The 18,705-nt window shown below is 50.0% G+C and overlaps 1 protein-coding gene across 2 annotated transcripts; it reads left to right on the plus strand.

The window, feature by feature from the left end:
• Positions 1-910: 910 nt before the first annotated feature.
• On the plus strand, positions 911-17,087 carry LOC148043437 (prothymosin alpha-like). 2 transcript variants are annotated; one of them, XM_087725069.1, is made up of 5 exons: positions 911-1,221; positions 6,246-6,314; positions 7,770-7,866; positions 16,175-16,248; positions 16,895-17,087. In XM_087725069.1, exons 1-5 carry the CDS (start codon positions 1,177-1,179, stop codon positions 16,940-16,942), a joined length of 333 nt encoding a protein of 110 aa, XP_087581195.1. In that variant the 5' UTR covers positions 911-1,176; the 3' UTR covers positions 16,943-17,087. The 2 variants fall into 2 exon arrangements, with proteins under 2 accessions (XP_087581195.1, XP_087581194.1); XM_087725068.1 differs by having other exon boundaries at positions 1,164-1,221; positions 7,770-7,860.
• The last annotated feature ends 1,618 nt before the right edge of the window (positions 17,088-18,705 follow it).

Raw genomic sequence — 18,705 nt, forward strand, 5'->3', positions numbered from 1 at the left:
TAAGATTCCTCGACGGGGGGGGGGGAGAGTGAGAGAAGGGGAAGAAACGCGTGTTCAGCTTTGCAAGGGCTTTTTTGGCCTTTTGGGGACGGGTTCACTCTACAAAGCTGGAGAAAGCGAATCGGGTCAGCCTTCTTTGCAAAAAAAGGGGGGGGAGCGAGCAGGGAGTTAAACCCCCTCCCCTGCCATGAACACGCAAGCGAGCGTGTTCCCACGTGTAACACTCGCTGGCGCCCGTCGGGGCCGCGCGAGTCCTCTCTGTCTCTTCTTTTCTCGCCGGCGCGCATGCGCAAGAGTTGGGAGGGGGGATGTTTTCAAGCTGGGAGTGCGCGCGTATTCCCCGACGGGTCCGCCCGTAGGATCGCGCACCCGGCCGTCGAGGGGGAACGGTGCACAGCCTGCGAACGGCGGCTTTGCAACTTCAAAGGGGGCTGCCGGAATGAATGAGGCGAGAGCCTATTCGGAGACGGCCTCCAGCTCGACCTTGGCCGGACGGTCCGCTCCGTCTGCGATCCAACAATACTCTCGGTTTTGCGCATGCGCCCTTGGAAAAACACACACACCCCAACCCTCCCCCGTCCGTGCAAGAGAAGCGGGGGCAGCTCTTCTCCTCCCTCTCTCTCTCTCTTCGGCTGCGCGGCCTTTCGCAGCGCCTCCCTCCTGCGCGCGGGGGTTTTGCAAGCCGCCTCCCCCCTCCTCCGCCCTCCCCTTCTCTTTGCGCGGGGAGGGAGGGAAGGAAGGGAGGGCGCAAAGCGGCCCCCCGACGGCCCGTCACCAGCCTTGCCCCATTGTCCGGCCGCTCGCCCAATGGGCGCGCTCGGCTTCTCCAGGGCCGCCCAATCGGGGCCGGCGAGGGGAGGCGCGCGCCGCCCACTCCCCTATATAAAAGGCGGCGGCACCGCGTGAGCCCTCCACTGGCATCCAAAGCCATCTTTGCATTGTTCCTGCCCCCGGGTTCGTCGGGCTGCGCTAAGTCGTCGCGGGGCTTCGCTCTTCTTCATCCCCCATCCTCCTCTTCCTCCTGCCAGCCTCCTCCCCTCCGCCTTTGGCGAGCCAAGCCGCTCCGTACGCGCCCTCGGATCTCTGCCGGCGCCTTTTTTTTTTGTACAGTCGCGGGCTTTTCCTCAGCTCCCGCCGCCGCCGCCGCACGGTTCTTTCCCCCCGTCCTCCCCAGCCATGTCAGACACAGCCGTGGACACCAGCTCCGAGATCTCCACCAAGGTAAGCCCGGGGGAAGAGGGGGCTTCCCTGCCGTCGGATCGGATGCTTTGCAAATCCTCCCCCCCCCGGCTTTCTTCGATGCCATCCCGGCTTTTTTCCCCTTCCCGTGGAAAATCCGCGCGGGGTTTTTTTGTGTGTGTGTGTGTGTCTTGCACGCGCGCGTGTGCAATGCCTTTCCTTGCGCTTTCGCTTCCCTGCAACGCGCGGCAGCGGCGGCGTTGTTCTCGTGTGTGTCTCCGCTCGGCTTCCTCCTCCCTTTGTTTGCCCAGCGGCGCTTTGCCCGGCTTCTTTTCACCTTCGCCGGCCTGGCATCCTTGGCGTGGATCGGGGAAGAGGGGGGTGGTGTTTGGGGGGGAGCCTTCCCTTCTTCTCCCCCCCCCCCAGCCCGGAAACCCCTTGGAAGGTGGGCAAGGCAGGTGGTTTCGCGGACCGTCCCGGGCTTTTAATCCCCCCCCCTTACCCTCTGCCAGGCTCGGATCGACGGGCACCGCTTTGCCCATTGAAAAAAGAAGAAAGGCGGCTGAGAGAGAGGGGGGGGGTCTTTGACAGACGCGGCCAACTTCAAAGCTATTGTGCCCGGCGGGTGGAAGAACCGGAGGCGAGCGCCGGGCAAAGGGAGGGAGGAGAGGCCGGGCTGGAGGGCGACGATCGCAGGCGCCGGCTTGGCTCCTTTTGCCGCGCACCTGAACCGGAGCGCGGCTTCGGCTTCCCATCTCCTCCTTCCCTCGCTACCTGCCTTACTTTACCCCCCTTGGGGTGCCAGCGGAGCGTGTCTGTGCGCGTCCGTCCCCCCCTTCCCTCGTTACCCTAATTGGCCGGGGCTAATTGCGCGGAAACCGCTCGGCGACCCCCGCTGGCCCGGGAGACGATCGGAAGCGGTTTGGCAGGAGGAGGAGGAGGAGAGGCGGTGGGGAGGGGAAGGAGAGCCCTGGAAAAGCCTCTGCCCGGTCGTCGGAACAGGCGATCCGAGGGCTCTGCCCGGCCGGCGCGCTTCTTTGTTTACAGCAGGCAGAGCGCGTCGCGGCTGCTGCTGCTTCCCGGTGCTTTTCCACGGGGCGATCGCTCCGGTCCAAAAAAAAAAAAAAACCCTTTTCCACGGAAAGGGAGCCAAGGCGACCCCCGACGGGGCTCCGAGGGCTGAATCGGGACTCGGGAGAGAAAAGGGGGATCTTTCGCGGTTCCTTCTGCCCCCCACTTCCTTCCTAAAGTTGGGGCGCCCCCCTTTGAACTCGGATGGCCCCTAACCCCGCTTTTCCTCGGAGTTCCGACGTCGTGGGGGGGGGAGGATAAGCGGAGACGTCGGAAGGTGGATTGGAAGCTGCCCGGCTGAACTCGCGCGTCCCGATGGAGGAGGAACGGGTGGGGTGGGGGGAAACGACACGGACCCCCCCCCTCCTCGTCCGATTCGGGCTGCGCGATGCTGCGCTTTCGGGAAGACCCTTCCCCGAAAAGCAGACGGTGCGAAAGGGAAAGAGGGCTTCGTTCCGGTCCGTTTCCCCGTCCCCCACCCCCCCCGTAGGGCACTTTCCCTTTCGCGGGAGAGTGATACAATGTAGCGACAGCCGTCGTTGTTGGATGCCGGACGCCTGGGTGGGTGGAAGACCTTGAAGTGGGGGGGGGGGTGTCGCCGTCTGGTTAGTCTCGGGGATGCCGGAGGGAGGGAGGGCTTCGCAATTCCGGTCCCTTTTTTCAGTGGGAAGGGGCGGCCGGGAGCCCCCCCCTCCTCGACGCCGATCGTCCGGGACCCATCAAAGGATCCTAGAGGGGAGGGGGGGAGATATTGTGGGAGGGGGCTTTTTGTTCCCGCAAAAGGGTCACCGTTGGGGCAGGTTGCAAAAGCGGGCGCCACCACCTGCGGAGGGGGGGATCTCGACGGGGAGGGCAAGGGGGATCGGGGATCTCCCCTTGGGGAAACCCTTATTGGGGGGGCGGACGTATCGACTCCCCCCCCCCCCACTTTCTATCTTATCTTATTCCCAGTCCTGGGAAAGCCTTGCGCTGCTTTTTTTTTCCTTTCCCTCTCGCTCCTCCCGGCATCTGGGCATTAAAATGCATTTACGAGCTTGAGATTGATTTCCCAGGCGGGCGGCGGCTCTTCTCTCCAGCGCCGCCCCCGGCTGTCTGCGGGCCGCAGTAAACAGCGAGCGAGCGGTAAAAGCCAAAAGCCGCCCCACCACGTGCCGCTTTCTCTGCTGCTCCGATCTCTTTCCCCCCCTCCAATCCTCTCGCCCGCGCGCGGCGCCTCCTGGGAGTCGTAGTTCGCTCGCCGGCCGCTTTCCCCCCTTGACTGCGCGCTCTCCCGCTCGGAAAGAACTACGCGCCCCGGCGTGCCTCGGGAGGTTAGGGCCGGCTGGCCAATCGAAGTGGCGCCAACTGTGGCGCGCAGGTTTGAATTGGCCCAGAGCGCATGGCCTTTCCTTGCCCGCCGGGCGATGGGCCTCCCCTCTCCCTCTTGCGCCCCCTGCAGGAAGGAGGATATTGTTACTGCAAGCTCGGGTGTTTTTGTTTTTATTTTAATGGGCATTTGAAAAGCAAAATAAAAGCTTTGAAAAACGAAGCCAAAATAAAACAAGACACCCACACACACAAACACACACATACTTGCCGACAGAAGCACTTAAGAATGCCTGGAGTTAATAACTGGTGCATCAATGCACATTTGGCAGTGTGTGTGGTTTTTGGCTAAAAGCTGCAATCCTATTGGGGTTGTATGTCCCTTATTATGCCTTCTGTTCTACTGCCTGTAATCTCTTGTTAGTAAATGATATTCTTCAGAACTGGCTTCTGTATTGATGGGGGCTATTAATAAAACATGGTGCCTCTTAAGATATACACAATGCCGGACCTGGCCTTTGTTCTGTGTTCTTTTTACTGCAAATATGCATCTTGTTTTTGCCCTGCCTAGATCAAAACGTTAGGACGTTTGTGGCTGTTGTAGCTGGCCTTAAAGCAGTAAACAGCTTTTCCCAGGCTTATAATTACAGGGAACTCTTATCAGGATCTTGTCAAAGACGTAAACATTTGACTTCAAACGTGTTGTTGCTTGTAAGCTGCAGGCTCTGTGGTGGGTGATTTTCTAGGAGATGCTGTCTAGGGAAAAAGAGAATTGTGATCTTGGAATGGCGTTGCGGCAATCACGGCTTTTGTGGCCTCTGCATCAAAGGCAGATCGCTTGGGATAAAACCACCCTCTCCCTTGACACGAGAGTAAAGAGTTCAAAGTTAGGAAATCCGGTTCCTTTTCCGACCAATTTTGCTGCTTTCCCTACCCCAGAGCAAAGCCGTTTTTTTTTTTTTTTTGCTTTTTTTTCAGAAGGGGTATCTAGGAATTAGGCATGCGGTGGCTAAGATGCTGAGCTTGTCGATCAGAATGCGGTTTGAATCCCTAGTGCCACATAATGGAGTGAGCTCCCGTCACTTGTCCCAGCTTCTGCCAACCTAGCAGTTCGAAAGCACGTTAAAAAATGCAAGTAGAAAAAACAGGGACCACCTTTGGTGGGAAGGTCACAGCATTCTGTGCACCTTCGGTGTTTAGTCATGCTGGCCACATGACCACGGAGACGTCTTCGGACAGCGCAGGCTCTTCAGCTTTGAAAAGGGAGATGAGCACCGGCCCCCTAGAGTCGGGAACAACCAGCAGATATGTGCGAGGGGAACCTTTACTAGAAAGACTGCCACAAATCAACCCAGTTTTTGCAACCATTCAAGATGGAAAAAGTAGATTCAGTTGGCGTTTTTTTAAAGTGAATTCCTGATCCTGGGTCCCACTTTTGGCCATAGTTTTGAGGCACATGGTAGCTAAGATCTGTGAGCTGTATTTGGGGGGGGGGGTGTAGCGTGGTCTAAAGCTGCTAATCGGGTTTGGGTTTGGCTGGAAGCTGTTCCGTGCTGCCCTGAGAGGTTTAAGGAAGGTGTTCGTTTTAATAATCTGCGGGAAGAGAAAAAGGGGACTTCCTTATTCCTTGCCATGCCCGCCTCTGGGCATCTTGTTTTTCCCTCCGCAGGCCAGCCAGGAGTGTGTCTTCTTGCTGAATTGTGTGTTTATACGAAGGCTCCCTCCCCTTTTCCGGTGGGGAACCGGGGGGGGGGGGAGGCTGTGTTGTCGTAAATCTGTAGCGTGCCCTTCGCCTTCGCAGCTCGGAACACGCCAAGACACAACAATGCATGGTTTTTTTTAGGAAGGGGGGGTTAGTTGTTTAGTGGCAGGTCAAACTTCCTTGCCAAGGAATTGCACGCTCACTTGTAGGGAGAGGGAAGCAGATGGAGAGGCCTTGAAAATGAAAATAAAGTGAATAAAAACGCATAACAAAACACACTTTGCCTTGGGAAAAGAGTTTTGAGTCCGGTTCATCCCCTCCGTGAGATGCGGTGGCTCAGCGGTGAAGACGCTAAGCTTGCGGATCAGAAAGGTCCGCGGTTCGAATCCCTAGCGCTGCGTAACGGAGTGAGCTCCCGTGACTTGCCCCAGCTTCTGCCAACCTAGCAGTTCGAAAGCACGTAAAAAAATGCAAGTAGAAAAAATAGGAGCCACCTTTGGTGGGAAGGGAACGGCGTTCCGTGAGCCTTCGGTGTTGAGTCCTGCCGGCCACATGACCACGGAGACGTCTTCGTCCAGCGCTGGCTCTTGGGCTTTGAAATGGAGATGAGCACCGCCCCTTAGAGTCGGGAACGACTAGCACATATGTGCGAGGGGAACCTTTACCTAATCTCCTTTCTTGGAGAGGTTCGTGTTGGCTGTATGGAATGAAATTGGGGGCTGCAAAGGAAGCCGAAATGTACTCCATTCCTATGTAGTAGTTAGTTGTCTGTCTTGTGTTCGTTTTCCGAGTTTTTAATAGATTTTTCGAGTTTTAATAGAACTCGAAACTTGTGTTTGTTTTGTTCCCCCCCCCCCAAAAAAGGAGGGAGGGAAAAGGGTTGTCTTGTCATTCTCCCTGCCTGGGAATTTGCGCCAATAATGTCAAGGAGGCTGGAATCCCAATGATTCACTCTGGTTTCTTTCTTTTTGTTTTGCCCCCTTTTAAGGATTTGAAAGAAAAGAAGGAAGTTGTCGAAGAAACAGAAAACGGCAAGGAAGCCCCCAACGGCAATGCCGTAAGTATCTCGGCTGGGATGGAATTGGGGGAGGATGGGGGGGGGCAGTTGACAGGAACATGGAATAATTGAATTGGAATGGAACTTGGAAGAAGAAGCCGGCGAACTCAGATTGAATTTTCCTAAGTAGGAGAAACTTTTTGCAAAGTTTTTTTTTTTTAAACTGCTCGATCCTGCTGTGAGACTTCACTTGCTTCCCGACTCACACAACCCTCCCAGGTATGATTGATATAACTTGGGCCGTTCGGGCTGGGATCCTAAGCCTAAACCATTAAGAGTTTAATAATCTGAATTAGCATGTTCTTGCTAAACTATGGCATATCTCCTTGGTTTAGTTTAGAGAAAAGAAGGACTTAGGGGAGACATGATAGCAGACTTCAAATATCTCAGGGATTGCCACAAAGAAGAGGGAGTCAAACTATTCTCCAAGGCACCTCAAGGCAGGACAAGAAGCAATGGGTGGAAACTAATCAAGGAGAGAAGCAACTTAGAACTGAGGAGAAATTTCTTGACAGTGAGAACAATTAATCAGTGGAACGACTTGCTTCCAGAAGTTGTAAATGCTCCAACACTGGAAGTTTTTAAGATGTTGGACAAACATTTGTCTGAAGTGGTGTAGGGTTTCCTGCCTAGGCATGGGGTTGGACTAGAAGACCTCCAAGGTCCCTTCCAACTCTTGTTATTCTGTTTTGGAGGATGTGTGTGTGAACCCCATGATATTTAGTTCCTTTCCTGTAAGGAAGGAACGCCGGCCCATATTTCGAATTATTTTATCGATAACAGGGAGTAGAAAGTAGTGCATCTTAATCGTAGTCCCTTGAAGACGTGCGTGCTGACTTCAACTCCCAGAATTCCCCAGCCAGTTTATGATGCTGAGCAAGGGCGGGGTGGGGGTAGACGGGACACACGGCCTTTTTATAACTTGTGGACTTCAACTCCCAGAATTCCTGAATCAGTCATCGGGTGTAGAGACAATAAGATCAGAGGTCTCCAACCTTGGCAACTTGACGACCTGTGGACTTCAACTCCCAGAATTCCTCAGCAAGCATAGACCTGTGGACTTCAACTCCCAGAATTCCTCAGCCAGCTATGCTGGCTGAGGAATTCTGGGAGTTGAAGTCCACAGGTCGTCAAGTTGCCCAGTTGACATGCAATAGGCAGGTGTGTTACAGAAACTTGGGGTGAGGGGCGAGGGTCTCTTAGCAAAGTTTTATCCCCCTCCTTGTGACCCCTTTTAGTTTCCGCGAACCACCCTTATAAATGACAATTCTTACTTTGGTCACAGCTATGGGGACAGTGGCGCCTTTGCTACAGGCCACACGGTTCTGCCAGGGCCTATTAAGTCCCGGGGGGGGGGGGGTTGGTTGTGAAGTGGGGAAGGGGGGGGTTGGTAGGCTCCCCGTTTTGGTTTTTTTTTTTTAATTTTTTTAAAAAGTGTGCTTCGTTTCCGCGAAGGCGAACGAGGAAAACGGCGAGCAGGAGGCGGACAACGAGGTAGACGACGAAGAGGAAGAGGTCGGCGACGAAGAGGAGGATGAGGAAGAAGGTGACGGTAAATTCCACACCACCACTCTTCTTTTCCCCCCCCCTTTTGGGGAATGTAGTCTATGCAAATGGAAGGGGCGCCTGGTTGGAGAAGATTTTAGTAGCCTTTAGCGCTTGGTGGGGAAGTGGGGAGGGGTGTGCGGCTCCCCCTGGTGGCCGCTTCTGCACAGCGCACGAGGAACACGTCGATTTCGTGTTTTTACACACCAAGGGGGGGGGTGATCTCAGCATGGGGAAAAGCCGCTAAGTAGGATTGTGTGTGCATTTGCACAACGGGTGCCAAGGACTGGAATTCACAGAAGTCTCCAGGTGCAACCACTTGGGGGATGGGGGGGATTAATAGCAACTATCCTCTTAAATGACATGGAGGGCCGAGCATCTCCATAAGATATTCACCATCTCCTGGTTTCTACACTGGTGTTTTAACCACAAAGCCAAACTGGGCTCTCACATATAAAGCACTACATAACCCAACCTAAGGTGGCTCAGTGGCTAAGACGCTGAGCTTGTCGATCAGAAGGTCGGCGGTTCGAATCCCTAGCGTTGCGTAACGGAATGAGCTCCCGTGACTTGTCCCAGCTTCTGCCAACCTAGCAGTTCGAAAGCAGGTAAAAAATGCAAGTAGAAAAATAGGAACCACCTTTGGTGGGAAGGGAACAGCGTTCCGTGCGCCTTCAGCACTGAGTCATGCTGGCCACATGACCACGGAGACGTCTTCGGACAGCGCCGGCTCTTAGGCTTTGAACGGAGATGAGCAGCGCCCCCTAGAGTCGGGAACGACTAGCACATATATGCGAGGGGAACCTTTGCCTTTTATTCTGTTAAATCTCTTGCCTCCTTTTAAACGGAGTTTACCTTTTAACCTTTTCTTCTAACCCTGATTGCAGCTGGTAGGTTGAGACTAACCATGGCTACATGCAAGCTTATATCTCCCGCCTCTTTCAATCCAACGGTGCTCTCATTCCAACTAGGAATCTCTTGAAAAGAAAAGTTTTTATTTATTTATTTATCCCACCTTTGTCTACAAAGTTTTGTCAGTTGTCTAGAACCAAAGGTTCTTTTTCTTTTCTCCTTTCGGGGCAACTGGATCAGAAAGTGCAATTTCCTCTTGAAAAAGCACCTTTGGGAGCCACATTTATTATTTTCATAAATAGACACACACACACCTTCGTTCTTCTGTTGTCTTCCTACAACAAGGCTGAGAGAATGATGAGAACCCAGCTGGCTTCCCAGCCCAAGGTGGGACTAGAACTCACCGTCTCCCAGTAATTGGCTCAACGTCAATCCAATTGGCTGGCTTTCACGTGAATAGCCGGATTAGAATTTATTATCTCTTTTGATGATGATTGGCCCAAAGTCACCCAGCTGGCTTTCAGAAGGCTAAGGCAGAAACTAGAACTCGCCGTCTCCTGGTGATTGGCCCAAAGTCACCCAGACGGCCTTCCTTGCGTAAAACGAAACTAGAACTCAACATCTCCTGATTTCTAGGCCTTAACCAGTAAGCCAAACTACCTATCGTATGTATGTATGTATGTATGTCTGTCTGTCTGTCTGTCTGTCTGTCTGTCTATCTATCTATCTATCTATCTATCTATCTATCTATCTATCTATCTATCTATCTATCTATCTATCTATATATAGTGTCACAACCCCTGGTAAGCCCCAATTATGGGAGGAAGCTAACTGCTTCCATCATCTGTCAATCGGCTCGTCACAAGAATCCATCACGACAGAAACCCAATATTTTTACTGTTGCCTTTATTAGATTTGTATTTTATTTGTGCTGATAAATAAATAAAGGGAGACTAGTATAGATCAGTAGTATATACTAGTATATGATCTATACTAGTCTCCCTTTATTTATTTATCAGCACAAATAAAACACACACACACACACACATATATATATATATATATATATATATATATATATATATATATATATATATATATATATATATATATATATATATATATATATATATATATATATATATATCATATATATATCCGTTATCAGCGAAGCCAGGGTGAAAGGTATCTATTAGATTTTTACAACCCCTGGTAAGCCCCAATTATGGGAGAAAGTTAATGGATAAGAGCCTGTGGCCTAATGGCTAAGATGTCTGCCTAGTATGTAATATAGCCCAGGTTCAAATATAGCCCAGGTTCAAATCCCAGTAAGGGTATGGCTAGCTGATGAGAGCTAAATAGCTTGAAATAGATCTATACTAGTCTCCCTTTATTTATTTATCAGCACAAATAAAAAACAAACACACACAGAGACATAAATAATTTGCCATTCTCTTCTCAATTGTTTGCCTTCCGGCACTGAGAAGGCTTCAATTCTGGAGCTTCTGTTGGAGTTGAACATTTATTAGATTTATATTTTAAAAAAACACCACTCCATAAGCCAGACCTGTCTGGGCAGCTATCCATAAAACCCGTTAAAATTTCAGTGCCGATAAAAGCAGATGCAGTTAAGATCAATAAAAGGCAAAATGAAAAACTCCGTTCCGGCTTAAGGAGCCGAGTTCAGAAGCTGAGACGGTTTGTGTTAAATAAAAGAACAAGTTTTCCAGACCAAAAAGTCTAGGGGGAAAAAAAGCAGCTAAAAATGATGACAATTGGACATTTTTTTTCCCCCCTATTGCTAAGTGAGGTATTTGTTAAAAGTGAGTTTTCTCCCACGTGACGACCTTCCTTGCCACCGTTGTTAAGTGGATCGCTGCAGTGCTTAAATTAGCATCCCCGGGGGCTGAAGCGGATTGCTGCAGTTGTTATATGAGTCCACCCCGGTTGTTAAAGCGAATCTGGTACGTGCACGCGCACACACACACACACACACACACACACACACACACACACACACACACACATGGGCTCTGCCCCTCATAACGTCGCAAGAAAGGATCCTCTGACTTGGGATGCTGCAACCATCATAAATACGAGCCAGTTGCCAAGGGCTTGAATTTTTGATCAGGTGACTGCAACCATTGTAACCGAGAAAACCGGTCCTAGATCACCCTTTTTTTCCCCAGGGCCGTTGTAACTTGGAACCGGTCACTAATGGAACGGTTGTAAGTCAAGGACTGCTCCAAAGTTGTTAATTGGGTGGGGGTTTTTTGCCAGTAGGATCATGCAGGCCTGTATTTGCAGAGTGCTGGTGTGCAGGTGAGGGAAACACCTGTTTGGGGGTTAGGCAGAATTCTCCCGGCAATTTTGCAACCTGCCATTTGAGTGTTTTCGGCTTAAATCTTTCATGGGTCGAAAAGAGTTTTAAAAAATGAAAAGGTACGTCGTTCCCCACCGCGGGATAAAACGACGACGCTGCCCTCGCCTTGAGGGGCAACTCCAGCCTTTTGTGCCCTGGGGGGGGAAGAGAGAATGTCCCTCGCGTGGCATTTCACCCCTACAGGTCGTCCTCAACTTACGACCATCCTCGAGCCCTGAAGTTCCGTCGCTGGGTGAAACATTTATTCAGCGAATTTTACCTCAGTATATCAGCTTCCCTTGCTAACGGCGGTGAAGTGAATCGCTGTGTTTCTAAAAAGCTAGTCACAAGGTTAAGCGGATCCGACGTTGTCCGGAGGTCGCAAAAGGGGATTCCGTGTCCGTCATAAATATGGGTCCGTCGCCAAGCAACCAACGCTCGATCACATGGCCGTGGTGGACGCCGCAACGGTGCTAAGTCCATTTTTTTCCAGTGCCGTCGTAAATCCCAACGGTCACTAAGTGAGCTGTTTGTAAGTTGAGGACTATAGGACGGCGGGGGTCTCTTTTTCTGGATGCCACAGGTTGGAAAAAGCTGCAAATATTTCGAGCTCCGAGCGCCCAGCCGTTGCCCGGCGGACGTTTCCTCCCTCGGCTTGGCTGCGCCCCCCCGTCAATGGCTTCGGTGCCAGCTGGAAGATGCCCACGAAATGCCAGCTGCTAAGCCGACCCTGCTGCCCGTCAAGGAGGCGGCTCTGCCAGGGCTCCGAAAGATGGCTGGCTCCGATTTGGCTCCGGTCGAATCGCCATCAATCCTCTGGCATCTCCGGGTATTGTTTTTTTTTCTAGCATCTCGGTTGCCGGGTGGGGATCGTTGCCTAGATACGCTGCCCGCTGATGATGGAGGCGGAGGAGGAAGGACCGGGGGTGGGGTGGGGAGGGGGGGTGGGATGCCTTGCATTGCCTGCCCCTCCCCCCCGCCCCCTCGGTGGGTCTGGGCTGCTGCTCCCCCCCTCCCTTCTCAGGATTGGCTTTGCGTGCCAAGATATTTGAAGACGCTAATCTTGCGAGGGGGGGTGGGTGAAAAAAGTTATTCTCGGGTGACCCAAATCTCCTGCGGATCCCAAGGCCACTTAAGCCAGATTATTGGCCTGTCCTGGAAGGGTCAGTCGAGCCCATTGGTTTAAATACCCAGAGCCTTAAAGCGCCCTCCCCACAAAGTTCTGGGGCTTGGAAACTCTGGGTGGGGGGGGCAGATCTTCCTCTCCGTCTGATTTTGGGGTGTCTCTGCTTTTTCCCCCCCATCCTTTCTTGAATCAAGTGGCGTTCAGTTCCACTTCTCTCTATTTTTTTTCTTCCTCTCCTTTCCTCTCTTTCCTTCTCTCTCTCTCCCTTTTCTCTCTCCCCCCTCTCTTCCTTCTCTTCCCTCTCTCTGTCTTCTGCCTCCTCCCCTCCATCTGTCTTTTTCTCCTCTTCCCCCTCTCCTTTCCATCCCCTCTTCTATCTCTCCTGTCTCTCCTTTCTGTTTTCCTTTCTCTTCTGTCTCCCCGCCTTCCTGATTTTTTTTCTCTTTTCTTCTCTTCCCGCTCTTCTCTCTCTCCTTTTCTCTCTCCTCTGACCTTCCTCTCTTCTATTTTCTCTCATGTCTTCCTCTCCTCCCTCTTTTCGCTCTCTCTGTCCCTCCTATTTTCTCTCCTCTTCCTCTCCTCTTGTCTTTCTCTCTCTGTCCTTCCTCTTCTGTTTCCCATCCTGTCTTCCTCTCCTCCCTCTTATCTTTCTCCCTCTGTCCTTCCTCTCTTCTAATTTCTTTCCTGTTTTCCTCTCCTCTCTCTCTCTCTGTCCATCCTATTTTGTCTCCTGCCTTCCTCTCCTCCCTCTTGTCTTTCTCTCTCTGTCCTTCCTCTCTTCTATTTTCCATCCTGTCTTTCTCTCCTGCCTCTTGTCTCTCCCGTTTGTTCTCTCTCTTTCTTCTGTTTTCTTTCCTGTTTCCCTCTCCTCACTCTCTGTCCATCCTATTTTCCCTCCTGTCTTCCTCTCCTCCCTCTCGTCTCTCTCTTTTCTCTCTGTCCTTCCTCGCTTCTATTTTCCCTCCTGTCTTCCTCTCCTCCCTCTTGTCTCTCTCTCCCTTTTCTCTCTGTCCTTCCTCGCTTCTATTTTCTCTCTCTCCCCTCTCTTCTCTTTCACTCCCCCCTTCTCTCTGAGTTTGGGAAGGAAAGGGTTGGGAAGCTTGTGCTGGCTCTCTTCCCTCATTAAAGAGAGGCTTATAGTGGAGAAGAGATGCAGAAATAATATGGTTTTGGCTGGGACTCCCTTGGCCGCCCCGGGGCCTCGGGCGGCCTTGGTTGGAAGGCCTCCATCCGTCCGCCTGCCTTTCCCACGAAGAAGGCCTTCGCCCCGCGGTTCTTGAAAGGAACTGGTTGCAAAGCTTCCCGTCTCCAACGCTTAGTACCTTAACTCTTACTCAACGTCCCCTTTGCAAAGGATTTGAGCAGCTGGGATCCGGGAGGGGAAAAAAACACGAACACGGATTGAGTAACCACGTTTCATGCGTGGTAGAAATCGTCGGATAAGCCTTCAGCAACAACTTCCTGTTTCCCCGAAAATTAAACCCTCCCCGGATAATAAGCCCAATTGGGCTTTGGAGCGCGCATGCGCTAAAATAAAGCCCTCCCCAAAAAATATTGTAGCACGGCAGCAGCCATGAGGTGACCACGCTCTCCTCCTGCACCTCAAAAATAATAAGGCCTCCCCGAAAATAAGGCCAAGCGCTTATTTCAAGGGGGGGGGTTCAAAAGAAAAAATAAGACCCTTGTGTGTATACGCAAGCATAATAGTTTTTTAAAAACGGCTCCCCAAAATTAGGCTGCGTGGGAATACTGTGTTTTCCCGAAAATAAGACCGGGTCTTATTTTCGGGAAAACACGGTATTCCCACGCAACCTAATTTTGGGGAGCTGCTTTTTTTAAAAAAAAAGATGTTTGGGTACAGTTGGTCCTTGGCTTACAGCAGTCTGCTTAGTGACCGTTTGTGGAGTTATGACGGCACTTAAAATTAGAGACGTGTGACTTCCGCGCTTAACAGCCGTTGCAGCCATTCCCCCCCCCCGCGCGGTCATGTGATCAAAATTCAGAGGCTCGGCGGAGACTGAACTCGTAGTTAACAGCGGTTGCAACGGCCCCGCGGTCGTGCCGATCCGTTTTTCGACCTTCTGAGGAGAAAAAGTCCAATGGGAAAGCCGGAGTCGAACTTTACAACAGTTGTCACCGAACTTGAACAGCTGCAGCAAAATTCACGTGAGAACTGTGGCGAGGAATGTCGTGGAAGGGGAGGGCGGGATTCATTTAACGACTATCTCGCTTAGCCATGGAAATTTTGGTCTCCATTGGGGTCGTAAGTCGAGGACTTGCCTGTGTTTGGAAAGGAACCGTACTGGGGAAGGTTGTGTTCTGACCGAGGCTTCCCCAAGCAGCATGAAGCCGAGTCCTCATCCCGATAAACCGCTTTTATTTAATTTACAGTGAATTCCTCTCCAGCAAAGTCTTTCCTCTCCCACAGTCTTTGCAAAGAGTTCATAATTCCCGACTTTTATCAGGCTTGGAGAGGGGCCAGGCCGAGATCTTTCAGATGCCGCAATGCTTTGGCAAAAATGCAGGAATGGACTCATGGCCTCCTGCAAACTCCACTCCCCTGTCGCTCCTCTTTTATTCCCTCTGGGAGAGGCCATTCACTGTCCACCTGTGGCCTTACTCCCAAGTTGACCCCTGTTCTTTAGCTCTTCCCTTCGTCTGGCAACTCTGCGCATGCGCACACTGGGAACAGGCTCCAGCTGTTCTTCTGCCTCACTGATGTCTGACTCCGAAGGCAGCTGATAACTGCCGTACGGCCCTTCCCCAGATTCCAGGACCGGCCCATGTTCCTCCCCAAACTCCTCACTGTCTGAATCTTGTGGGTCTGACATATACACACGGCTCTCGGATTGGAAGGCCTTGTATGGTTTCTACATTTCCCTAGAAGCAGCACATTTTTAAAAAAAAGAATTTTATTATTATTTTAGTTACACCAATAAGCGTGTGCCATATTTCCTTACGCAGTGCGTCATCTGGGTACAGGCATCTCTGTGCCGCATCGTTCCTCTTTTGCCACCGCTTCTGCATTCCTATTAACACTGTTTCCCCGGATTTAGTATGATGATATATTCGTGACCCGTCAAAACCGCGCTCGATGAAAGCGCGTACCTGACGTCATCAGCAGCGCGATGAAAAAAATTAAAAATAAATTAAATTGAAATTAAAATAAAATTAAAGCAAGCCGATTCACATAAAGGTAAGGGTTAGGGTTAGGGTTAGGTTAAGGGTTAGCGTTAGGTTAAGGGTTAGCGTTAGGTTTGGGGGGGGTTAGGGTAAGGTTTTTGCTTTAATTTTAAATTTACCGCTCACAGTGCGATGTTTTCGTCGCACTGTGATGATGTCACGTACGCGCTTTCGTCGAGCGCGCTTTTGTCTACCGCGTTTTTGTGGTGGAACCGTTATATTGAGCATTTAAACATTATGGAACTCTCCCGTTTCTCTCTATATATATAAATTTCAGGTAAAATTCCTAGCGGAAATTTTTCTGGAAAAGCAACACATTTCTTTTGTCCTGGGGTTTTTTCCGCTTTTGAATGAAAGCTTCCCCCAACCCCCCAAGATCCTTCCCAGGAAGAACTCCCTTCCCTTTCAACAAGCTTTGCAGCTTCCTGTAGCCACCTGGTGTGGCCCGAGGACGGGAAACAGGATACTGGCTTAGATAAACCGGGCCCGTCTCTTCTCTGGGGAGAGGTGGGGACACACACTTTGAGGACACAGGTTTAGAGAAAGCCCGAGATGGGCCTGGAAGCATGCAGATAACAGAAGAAGCTGGTTTGGGTCCAGGACAGTGGTGGGTTTCAAAAAAAATGTTGGAACCTCTTCTGTAGGTGTGGCCTGCTTTCTGGGTCTACTGGTGGAACCTCTTCTAAGCGGTTCGGTAGATTTGATGAACCGGTTTTACCGAACCGGTGTGAACCGGTAGGAACCCACCTCTGGTCCAGGAGCTCTTTTATCAAACTCTCCTTCCTTCTCTAGGCGAAGAAGAAGATGGCGATGAAGATGACGAGACTGAAGGTCCAACCGGCAAGCGGGCAGCTGAGGACGATGAGGTGAGTCAACCCGCCCGAGAGAAGGCCGGAGGAGGAGGTTTCAGCCCCATCTCTACTGCTCCTCATTTTCCACTTAGCTCATCACAACGTGAAATGCAAAGCGAATAATAACAGGAATGTAAAATGCTTCATCGTTATTGGTGCCCGAGCTCTCCCCTACTCCTCTCTTCTTCCCCTCTCTACCCTCTCTCCTCGTTCTGTCCCTTCCATCCTTCCTCTTCCTTCCTCCTTTACCTTCCCTTCTTCCCTTACCTCTCCCCTACTCCTCTCTTCTTCCCCTCTCTAGCCTCTCTCCTTCTCGTTCTGTCCCTTCCATCCTTCCTCTCCTTTCTTCTTCCTTCCTTTCTTCTCTCTCCTCTTCCTTTCTCTTATTGTGGTTATCTCTTTTCATCTCTCAAGTGGTGTATTTTCGGGATGGTATTCCCACAAGCCTAGATATAATTTATCATAAAAAGACATTCACGGTGAATCCTAAGGTACAACATGTGGTGACACTCACAGGATACTAAATAAGCCATCAAACATAACTCATGCTACGAAACTAAATAAAACAATACAAATCGTAACCATGCAAGGAACAAAGTTATAGTGGAAACCCCTCTTCTCCCTGTCTCTCTGACCACCTTCCTTTTCTTTTCTTTTTCAGGACGACGACGTGGATCCGAAGAAGCAGAAAACCGACGAAGACGACTAGGGGGAGTTAGGATAATAGAAAGAGAAACAACTTTTTTTTAAACAAAAAAAAAAAAGAGGAAAGAATTTTTTTAAAAAAAGAAAGGCCAGCGTGACCTGCTTTTACCTTTGAAAACTTTCTGTTACAAAAAGAAAAAAAAAATTACGTCCCCCCTCGTTGCTAATGGTCACCGTCATAAAGTAGAGCAGACAAACATGGGAAGGAAAAAAACACCCCCCAGTAAAAGCCGCCGGGCGTAGAGATGCCATTCCCCCCCCCAACTTGTAAAAAACAACCCTCCCCCCCAAAACCCCAAAATCCTCCCTCCTTCCTCCCCTCCTTTCCCTGTCACACGGGTGAATGGGGTGCGGGAGAGTGGTTGACTCAAGTCTCTCCCCTTCTTCCCCGCCCCACCGTAAAGTTCACGGCCCCAGCTTGATTTCTTAAAAGTAACTTTAAAAAAAGGAGAATTTGTTTGTATTTTTTATTTACATTTTATATTTTTGTACATATTGTGATGAGGTCGGCCATTTTTAACGCGATCTCCGATTTGACCAAAAGGGGTGGGGGTGGGAGGAGGGGAAGGGCTTTTGAAATGTACTTTGCTTTCTTTTTCTCTCTCTCTCTCTCTTTCCTTTGTTCCTATAAATGAATCAACAACAACAACGAAAAAGATCTAGACTTTACTTGTGGTGTGACCGTGTCCAAAAACCATGATCTCAAAAGGAGAAGAAAAAAGACCTTGTAAAAAAAATAATAATTTCAAAAATGCAAAAAAAAAAAGTCCAAGATTTATAATGAGCATTCCAGTAACAATTTTATTTTGTGTGTGTCTATGTACTTTTGCCTGTACCATAAAGTAGTGGGTTTGTATGAAATGGCAAGGCCAAAGATTAAAAAGGTTTTTTTTTCCTTTTTTTTTTCCTTTTCGTTCTTTTATTATTTTTTTTTTGTCTTAAGGCAGTGGTTTCCAAACTTGGCAACTTTAAGACTTCAACTCCCAGAATTCTCCAGCCAGTTGGCTGGAGAATTCTGGGAGTTGAAGTCCACAAGTCTTAAAGTTGCCAAGTTTGGGAACCATTGGTCTAAGGAGTTGCTGTTAATTTTTTTTTTTTTTTTTGGCCTGTTTGATGTATGTGTGAAAAACAATATTGTCCAACAATAAACCGGAATTTTATTTTGTTGAGTTGTTCTAACAAAGCTGGTTGCACAAGTACTGTGTAGTTTATTTTTTTAAGCTCCGCCCACCCAAGTTAAATTGAGGATTTCCCAAATACTTTTCCTAGATAAAGTGGAAACAAAACCTTTGCGTTGGTGGTATAGGTAGTCCTTGACTTTAACGACCACAATTGAACCCTGTTGTCAGGTTTCAAAAAAATGTCCTAATTAATTCATGAGCCTCGAGCCAAGTTTCAAAAGAAAACCAGTCATTTATTAGGAACGTCATTTTGGCAAGACCCCATTGCAGTCAGATCTAAACCTCATTTTAACTATCGCTGAACTTTATCTCTGTTCCTTCTCAGTCTGTGTCATAAATCACATTCTCCAACGAGGTGCACGCCTCACAAGCCTGTAGTAATCTGAGATCCGACTCTAGCCGAAGGCATGCGTGGAATGCGCTCGCCCTGCTTTCCTCACCATGGCAACTTATAACTTGATGAGTTGACATTCGGCTCCCCTCACTTTCCGAAAGCTAAATGGGACAGTTTATAGTTTTGCCCCGCTTTGCGACCTTTCTTGCCTCAGTTAAGTGAATCTCAGTTGGTAAATTAGTAAGTTACAGG

The sequence above is a fragment of the Thamnophis sirtalis genome, unplaced genomic scaffold, assembly GCF_051295495.1.
Source record: "Thamnophis sirtalis isolate CommonGarterSnake01/CBP01778 unplaced genomic scaffold, rThaSir2_p1.2 scaffold_11, whole genome shotgun sequence".
Classification (NCBI taxonomy): Eukaryota; Metazoa; Chordata; class Lepidosauria; order Squamata; family Natricidae; genus Thamnophis; species Thamnophis sirtalis.

What these genes read in the sequence shown, in the direction of transcription:
- LOC148043437 (XM_087725069.1), top strand. Translation starts at nt 1,177, where the DNA reads ATGTCAGACACAGCCGTGGACACCAGCTCCGAGATCTCCACCAAG. An exon ending in GCTCCGAGATCTCCACCAAG is followed by an intron (nt 1,222 to 6,245) that starts GTAAGCCCGGGG and finishes CCCCCTTTTAAG; the next exon opens with GATTTGAAAGAAAAGAAGGA. An exon ending in AAGCCCCCAACGGCAATGCC is followed by an intron (nt 6,315 to 7,769) that starts GTAAGTATCTCG and finishes GTTTCCGCGAAG; the next exon opens with GCGAACGAGGAAAACGGCGA.